This window comes from Epinephelus fuscoguttatus, linkage group LG10 (assembly GCF_011397635.1).
Source record: "Epinephelus fuscoguttatus linkage group LG10, E.fuscoguttatus.final_Chr_v1".
NCBI classification, from domain to species: Eukaryota; Metazoa; Chordata; class Actinopteri; order Perciformes; family Serranidae; genus Epinephelus; species Epinephelus fuscoguttatus.
The window spans coordinates 17,650,860-17,659,454 of record NC_064761.1 but is presented as its reverse complement, the minus strand read 5'-3'; the positions used below and the strand labels follow the sequence as shown (position 1 = coordinate 17,659,454).

Here is an 8,595-nt window from a genome sequence, read left to right as displayed (position 1 = left end):
AGTGAGAGAGTGGTGACCTTCTGTCCTGAAGCTGAGGCCCGATAATCTCACATCAAAGTCTGAGCACCACAGAGAGTTGACTGCAATGGGCCCTCACTCACTGACTCTGTATAAAAGAGATGTCTTCAATCAGGAGATGAATTGCTTTCTGTTCGGATAATACATTAGAAATGAAAGCTAGAGATGTCAGTGACTGTGGTATCTATCTTTTTACATTTAGGCTATTGTGGGCAGTAGGCCTATTTGAAAACACTGAGCAGGTCCACTTCATGGCAATATTGCTGGGCATAGGTTTCATTTCAACACTGGGGAGGACAAATTAAAAATGGGGGGTTTGGGGGTCCTCTGCCAGAAAATACTGAGTGTCAAACACTTCATTTCCTGCATTCTTGTAAATTTTTTTTGTAAATTTGTGTCCTCTCTGCACTGATTTGTGGTGTATATGTCTTCAATTTTGTCAAAATAAAAGTCCTCTGTTATTTGCAAATGCACATGCTTTAAATATTGAGGAAGGCATGTCCCCTGCATCCACCGAAAAATTTACACCTATGCAAATAACATTTCATAATGTACTGCTGTGTGTAATTTTGATTTATCGTGTTCTGTCCTGTTTGTCGGCTCCCAGGTCATGTCATGTTCATGTCATTTGCAAATCTCAGAGCAGGTCATCATACACTGTCTCTTTCAGTACAATACTGCTATTTAGTTTATTTAATACTGCTATCTAGGGCGGCACGGTGGTGTGGTGGTTAGCACTCTCGCCTTACAGCAAGAGGGTTGCCGGTTCGATCCCGGGCGTGGGAGCCCTTCTGTGCGGAGTTTGCATGTTCTCCCCGTGTCAGCGTGGGTTCTCTCCGGGCACTCCGGCTTCCTCCCACAGTCCAAAGACATGCAGATTGGGGACTAGGTTAATTGGTAACTCTAAATTGTCCGTAGGTGTGAATGTGAGCGTGAATGGTTGTTTGTCTCTATGTGTCAGCTCTGCGATAGTCTGGCGACCTGTCCAGGGTGTACCCTGCCTCTCGCCCGATGTCAGCTGGGATAGGCTCCAGCCCCCCCGCGACCCTCAAGAGGATGAAGCGGTTAGAAGATGAATGAATGAATGAATGAATGAATACTGCTATCTAATTTAACACCATATCTCCCAGGGATGACTGGTCAGTGCAGCTGTCCTGATAAGGCAACTGTCTCCATCCCCTGGGGACCAAGGTTGGCTGCACTCTACCTCAACACACTGACACTGTCTCCACTTGAAATGCTCTGCATGTGACATGACATCAACATCATCAGTTGGATGTGCCACGATTTTCTTTGATTAAACAAAAACAAAACTGAGGTAACTGCTTTTGGAGCCAAGGAAAGAAGTCAAAAGTCAGTGCTCAGCTTCAGTTGGCAATGTTAAAACATCACAGACCAGGCCAGAGATCCTGTGAAGTCTTGAACTCAGACCTGAATTTCAGTAGCTATATTAGTTATTACATTGGCTATTTAATGAATTGTTTTTAAGTGTCCTTTTATAATGTGTTTCTTTTAGACCTTGTCTTAAAGCGTTTGATATTTTATGTAGAGCACCTTGAGTAGCCTGGTTGCTGAAACATGCGCTATAATTAAACTTGCCTTGCCTTGCCATGAGTGACATAACAGTGACTTAGGTTAACTTAGGTAAGTATAGTTTAGGATCCAATAGAATAGCCAATAGAATATTCACACAGACAGCTGAGTGAAGAATAACCTTGATGGGACACTAGTCAATCTTGCAGGTCTAGTAGAGGGTCAAATACTCCACGCCAAGAAGTAACCTTCATAACTGGGAGGCATTGACTTACACAGAGGCTCACTTGTACTGCTCATTCATGTTGTCCTGACCTGACCCTGAGCATCAGTAATTGAATCAGCAAGGTCTCCTGTAACTTCAATCACGAGTTGACCAATCACAAGCTGTTGAGATTTCCTTCACAACGAGGACAGCAGTATGTGGCACCCTGGAATTGTCGTTGTGTTAGTTTATGGTATAACCTTGGTCCCCCACTATTATTATTTTTATTATTATTGTTTTTTGAGGGCTCTGTGTAACTTCAAAGACAGTGCACAACTCACCTTCTGTGATTTCAATTAGAATTTAAGGTGATACTCAGTTACACCAGTAGAGGGCGGTAGCGGCTGTGCAGAGGTGGCGACTGGCACTGTTAGTCTTCCATAGAGGAAGTTGGTGTAGTCAGAGAAGAGTAGAAACAGTAGTCAAAGCTACGACTAATTAATAACTACTGTGTTTTCTGCTGTATTCACAGATGAGAAGGTACACTAATGCCATATTCATATATGTTCATTTAAGTCTGACGATTTATTGTAGTTCGTGGTGCCGTGTTTTTCATGTTCGGAGGGTCATTTGGGTGAGAGGATAAAAAGTGGCGCTAGCATGAAGCTAACCGTAACTGCTGTGTAATGTAACATGGATGTTTGGCGACTGAGATTGGCTTACGCTTATAGCTTTAATAGACTGCAAGTTTATTTTGTGTTATGACAGCGTGAAGAGGAAGTTGGCCCTGACAGGTAACTTAGGAGACAATGGCAGTAGTCAAAACTGATAGTGATGCATTACTGTCTTTTCTGCTGTATTTACAGCTAAATAAAGTTGGCACCTGCATACAAGGTGTCCCTATTCAGCGTGTGGATAACAAGTCCAATAGAAAAGTGAAGAAAATGGAGAAACGTTTTTGTTTTGCTTGCCTGCCAGCAGTCGTCTGGAAGCGGAGGGGGCCGAGGGGAGCTCCAGGCTGGATTGAAGAGAAGAGGCTGGGACAACACATACTGCCAAAGAAACATGGACCCCAAGGTAACGTTACTGTAACGTGTGTGTATTTAAAAAAAACTTGAACTTTATTAAGCTCTGGAGCCATGTTTGCAGGACACTCATACATCAGGATATACCATTATCAGTGTGGGGGATTTAGTTGGATATATTGACAGAAATTGAATATGATATTCATTACTGTTTTCCTTAGTGTATTGCCACCTGCCACAATTAATAATAGTCCCATTATTACCTTAGTATGTGAGCTGTTTGTATCTATATACTGTAGGAGCAGGTCCTCTTTCATGTATGGATTTAAACAGTCCTGGATACAGCATTGAAGGAGGGGCCCTGGGTATTCCTGTGAAAGTTGCTCACTGGCGAATGAAGCCCAAAAAGTTCCACCTGCCAGGTAAAATGACCTGGATGACCGGCTTTCGCACTGAACACCCCATAAAACAGGAGCACTAGAGACTTCTGTCCATCGATTTTAATAATAACCTAATACCGGACACCAAGATGGCGCCTGTTCATTCTAATGGAGTTGCTTGCTTGGCACGTATGCCAAAAAAGTATTGTAGTTTTTGGGTTTACTTCTGCTTTATGCAGCCAACTGTATATGCTCAGTACTGTTTCTCCTGCTGGCCCTGCCTGTGAGTTCCCACTTGGTACACAGACTGTACATTGAGATGATGTCGCAGATTTTTAAATGTTTTTCTTGGCTTGAGCAAAGTTCAACAAATATAAAACCACCATGGCTCAGAAATTCAAAATATAAAGATTCATAATTGACCTTGTTTGCAGTTTGACATATCATATCAGCCCTGTCCTGTCTATGAGAGAAATCATTTTTGGGCTGCAGGGGATATTTTGACTGCAATACTGCAAGTGGCCACTGAGAAAAATTTGCTGCAAGGCTGAGCTGCTTCTGCCAATCTAGCTGGCTATGTCTGGTTTAGTGCTCCGCTACCTTGAATGCAGATAAAATATTTTAATCTTGTGCCTCTGATGGACTTTGAAAATGTTATGGTCCCAATGGATCAAATTCTGATTGTGTAATGAGTCATTTCATGGGGGTTGTGGCACTAAAAGATATGTATCCACTCTCTTTTGCTATGAAAGTTTACGGGAAAAAGTCTCTTGGGGCCAAAGGACATCACATTACAGATGTAGTTCCACTGTTTGGCTACTGGGAAAATTGGTTTTGTAGCTTGGCACGACTCCTGGGGACCTGCTTCCACATAGTATGCCATGTTGTTTCTACACTAGCCCAGGACAGAGCAACCAAACACTGGGCCATTTGCATTTCTGCTTCAGCCACCATTGTGGTTACTAGTTTGGCACATGGTAGAAATTCCAGTTGGTGGCAATCTGCAACCTCACCACTAGATGCCACTAAATATTAAACACTTGACCTGTAATATATATAGGCTATTTGGGACTCTCCTCTGTTTCCCTGTAACATATTCCTGTCCAACACAACTACCTGATTTAACTCTATTCATGGCATTTTTTACATATATATAAATGGGTGGTTGTGATGAAGGATTTTGCTGGGACAGTTTGGCTGTTCATCATAACACAACCATTACTATGATTTAATTCAAGGGCCACGTATCTGTTTTTTTCTTGACTTTTTCACTGCATATCCGTGTCTGAAACGGTGGACGGAGTGTGCTCAGTTGTCATCATTACCTTAGTTGTTATCACATGACTTAAGTATTGAATCGTGGTCATGTGATAACAGCTAGTGATCATACCTCCTGTCTCTGTGTAAGGATGATCTTTGGCATTGGATATAAATGTGTATGTCGTCCTCATTCTTTCTCTGTCCCATTAAGTGCAGTATTTTACTCTTCTGTTTTTGTCCCTTTCAGCGTGAAGTTCAGGTGAATCTGGTGTTGGGCCACAGAGTCCAACTAAGAGAGAAAGAAGCATCAGAAGACTCAACCCACAACCTGACTGTTTTTGTCAGAGGGTCACAGACTGTGAACATCAAGCACTTTGTAGAAAAAGTTGTCTTCCACCTGCCTAAGAGCTACCCTGAACCCAAGAGAGGTATGACGAAGTAATTTTTGAACATTCACAAGGCAAAATCATTTATACAGCACATTTCATACACTAAGGCAGTTCAAAGTGCTTTATGTACTACAAAAAAGGTATTAAAACGTGCAGAATAACACATTAAAAACACAAAAGAAGTGCGTAGGTTTTTCCCCAGGAAATTGGTCAGGGGAGGTTGTTAGCTTTGTTGCCCCCTCTTTTTATAAAAGGAAAGAAAAATGACTGCTTTGCCTCCTGCACACACAAAACCCAGTTCTCTGAGTGCTCAGAATAATATTAGTTTAATGTCACTGTAACAACCAGTATGTCTAACGAGATCTGTGTGTATCTGCAGTGTGCAGGGAGCCTCCATACGAAGTGGTGGTGATGGGCTCTGCAGGCTTCCTCATGCATATTGAGGTTTTCTTCCAGAACAAGGTGTAGTGGAATGAAAATTCCAAATAAACAAGATATTTTTGTGAATGAAATTTCTCAAGAGCATGTTATACCTTTTAGCCAACTTAATTGTCCCCCTCTCTGCAACTAAGCTTCTCTCAGGAATATTAGCCAGAGCCAGCACACTGAAATGAAACAGCTGTGTGTATTTACTTAATGGATATCTACTGTGATAGTTCCCTCATTCATCTTTTATCTGTTGTTGTGAAATATGCCGGTATTGAGAGGTGACTGTATGTAGCGCCGTAATGTGTAAAGAGACTTTTTATCAATAAAATACTCTTGATTTTTTTTTCCATCCAGGAGCAGCCAAAAAAGGTGTGTTTCAAGTACAACCTAATCCTTGAGCCCGAGGGTGACCACCTGCGCAGTGAGACGCTCACGTTCAACAACCCCGCCAAAGACTTCAGGAGAAAGCTAACCAAAGCTGGAGGGGTGAGGCTGCCTGACGCAAAATAAAGGCCCTGGCCAATATTTCAGTATTCATGGAGTCAGTAAAATGCACAGTGGTTTTAAAAAGTAAAACAGAAACACATAACTGTTGCCTCTCTATTTTAGGTAATAGTGGTTCCACAGGAGACTGAGGCTGCATCAAGGTCCAGTCCAGACTCCTCAATACCCCCAACGAAGAAGATCAAGACCTCTCATGTGACAGAGGTTGGTCAACATGCCAACAAAGACTAACCCAAGTGGCCTCAGTAGCACTATAAGCCTGCTCATTTTTTTTTAGTTAACTTAAAACATTTTCATAACTTTATTAATCATTCCAATCAATCTCAATGCTGATTTATGAAATAAGTATTGCATATTTGGTAATGTGTTTGTTAAAATCAGTTAATCAGTCTTCATTACTGACTGACACAGGCATCTGAAAATACAACTTAACTCCAGAAATGCAGCCCAAGTAGTGCAAATCTTGTTTTACCTGCTTCTTTGTGTATTTATTGAAGTAGTAGTAGTAGCTCCATTTATTCCATTCAGAAAGGTTTAAATAGCTGATTTTCTGATGTCTTTATTTATTTATTTGCTACACTAATTAGTTTCCCACTGAGAAGTCAATATTTTGTTTATTATTTTAGGTAAAGTTCACCCTGATGAAAGCAGTAAATAATTTACTTGCACCACACATTAAAATAGAAATGCCAGATCTGGAATCTGTGGAGAGGGATTGTGTCTCTAGATGATGACAGAGCTCATGTGCATCCAAATGTTTTCTCTTCAGGAACCCAGCAAAGATGGAAGCGATGGCAGCATCCAAGCCGACACAGGAGCACTGTGAACGGCCTGAAAAGACTCTTGAGAGCAAAGCTACTCAAAAGCAGACAACAGAGGTGGAAGCAGCAAGAGCTGTTGTTTTTGTCTAGAACGTGCATGCACATTTCTCAATGATCATTTGCAAATACTGTGTCAAGCCATTCTCTACATGTGACTGTTCTACACTGAACTCCTGTCTGCTGAGGGGATAAGTCAGTATTGTTTGGGGGGTAACCACTAATAATAGTAGAACTAGAATATCTGAAGAAGCTTTGTATGTGCCTACAGACTGCTGCTCCACATGTGCCTAAAAAAATTGTTTTTAGCTGCGATCTGTTTGATGGATGGGATGCATCATCCATAATTTGTTGCAGCATATTTGACTCACTTCAGACACAGTTTGTAGAGAAGCAGGGTGGCCAGATGTATAATGCAGCCTGTCCTGGACTGACAAACCAGTTGTGTCTGAAGATATGCTGAATATGAAGTCTTGAGAGTCCCCCCCCCCCCAAAAAAAATTGTTTATTAAATGTATTTAATGTTTGCTCAGGTTTTTATTACATCTTCCAATGCAGGATACAATGACTGAAGAATTTTTGTTATCAAGTGAAAGTGATGTACTGTAATATCTACTGAACATTCTTGATTTTTTTTCATGAATTGTATTTGTTGCTAAATTTTAAGTTTGTTCTTTTTCTATAATAAAACTCTATGATGTGTGTGAAACCTGTGGAGCATGGCTTGATGTTGTAGTTCTCCCTCTCCTTGTATATTGAAAGGAAGGATTTAAAGGTTGATGTCTCAATACCAGTGGGACACCCTCCTGTCTGACAGCCAGGTGGGACTTCTTTTACTCAGATTTGACTGAGAGGCAGACTGGATCAGTCTGAGCGGCAGGGGAAGAAGGGGAGGCACCAAGCCAGTGAGAGAGTGGTGACCTTCTGTCCCGAAGCTGAGGCCCGATAATCTCACATCAAAGTCTGAGCACCACAGAGACTTGACTGCAATGGGCCCTCACTCACTGACTCTGTAAAAAAGAGATGTCTTCAATCAGGGGACGAACTGCTTTCTGCTCAGATTAAACAATTCAGATTTTAAGCAGAGTCTAAACGAAATCAGTGTAACTATCTGTGGCGTACGAGGTTATAACACATGAATTAAGATAGACACATTTAGAAAACCTTTATCTCAGTGACGCAGAAAATGCATCACTTAAGATTAATTGATGTGCGACACATTAACATTAGGATACAATCAAATTATCTTCTCAAAAAAGCTGCCATGTTTGTGGGGAAAGAGAAGGAAGCAGCTTGTTGCTCATTAATACAAATTATACTGATATTCAAATGTGCTTGTCACAAGTGATTAAAGACATGATGAGATAATATGCTCAAGTATAAGTGGCAATACCACACTATTAAAATACTCTTACAGTATCAATAATATTGATTTTGCATGCATGAATGTCCCCCTGACAATATGTTGTTATGTTATTGGATGATTATTTTTGATGCATTACATGTAAGCAGGTGGTTACTTTAACGTAGCCAGTCCAGGTGGAACTGAGTGTTGATTGTAGAGTAAAAAGCATCACATTTCCCCTCTGAAATGTAGCAGAGTAGAGATTAAAATGGTTGAATAAACTGGAAATACTCCAGTTAATTGCACCAAAATTGTACTTAAGCACTGTACCTGAGTAATAGTGAGTTTATTATGGTTTTATAAGACTGGTTTATGACACAGGCATTGGCCTTAGGTCAATCAGAAAGCTCACACACACACTCTGAGTGTAGCAGACTATGTACATAAAAAGTGTGCACTTAGAAAATTTAGCATACTGACAATAAGAATATATTTTTGGAAACATTTTGTGGCATATTAAGATTGGATAAGAGATGTTAAAAAATATTCTAAGGGAAATTGTTGTGCAGCAGTTGCAGTACAAAGTAGGTAAGAGTGCAAATTTAAGATATCACTAAGGTGCAAATCCAAAACACAAGTTGTATGATTAAGATATAAGCCTCATTGTTCATATTATTGATTTTGCATTT

At 40.7% G+C, this 8,595-nt stretch overlaps 1 protein-coding gene across 4 annotated transcripts; it reads left to right on the top strand.

Moving 5' to 3' along the window:
• The first annotated feature begins 2,183 nt into the window (after positions 1-2,183).
• Positions 2,184-7,270, top strand: LOC125896345 (protein ENL-like). Of its 4 annotated transcripts, none has more exons than XM_049588826.1 (7): positions 2,184-2,296; positions 2,738-2,833; positions 4,669-4,849; positions 5,190-5,272; positions 5,594-5,725; positions 5,849-5,947; positions 6,513-7,270. In XM_049588826.1, exons 2-7 carry the CDS (start codon positions 2,822-2,824, stop codon positions 6,567-6,569), a joined length of 564 nt encoding a protein of 187 aa, XP_049444783.1. In that variant the 5' UTR covers positions 2,184-2,296; positions 2,738-2,821; the 3' UTR covers positions 6,570-7,270. The 4 variants fall into 4 exon arrangements, with proteins under 4 accessions (XP_049444783.1, XP_049444781.1, XP_049444782.1 ...); XM_049588824.1 differs by having other exon boundaries at positions 2,202-2,296; positions 2,735-2,833; XM_049588825.1 differs by having other exon boundaries at positions 2,202-2,296; positions 2,623-2,833.
• Positions 7,271-8,595: the final 1,325 nt, after the last annotated feature.

Bases quoted from the DNA above. Each gene is read 5' to 3' on its own strand.
- LOC125896345 (XM_049588826.1), top strand. The intron at 5,273-5,593 runs GTGTAGTGGAAT...TTTTCCATCCAG, and splicing joins AGGTTTTCTTCCAGAACAAG to GAGCAGCCAAAAAAGGTGTG. The intron at 5,948-6,512 runs GTTGGTCAACAT...TTTTCTCTTCAG, and splicing joins AGACCTCTCATGTGACAGAG to GAACCCAGCAAAGATGGAAG.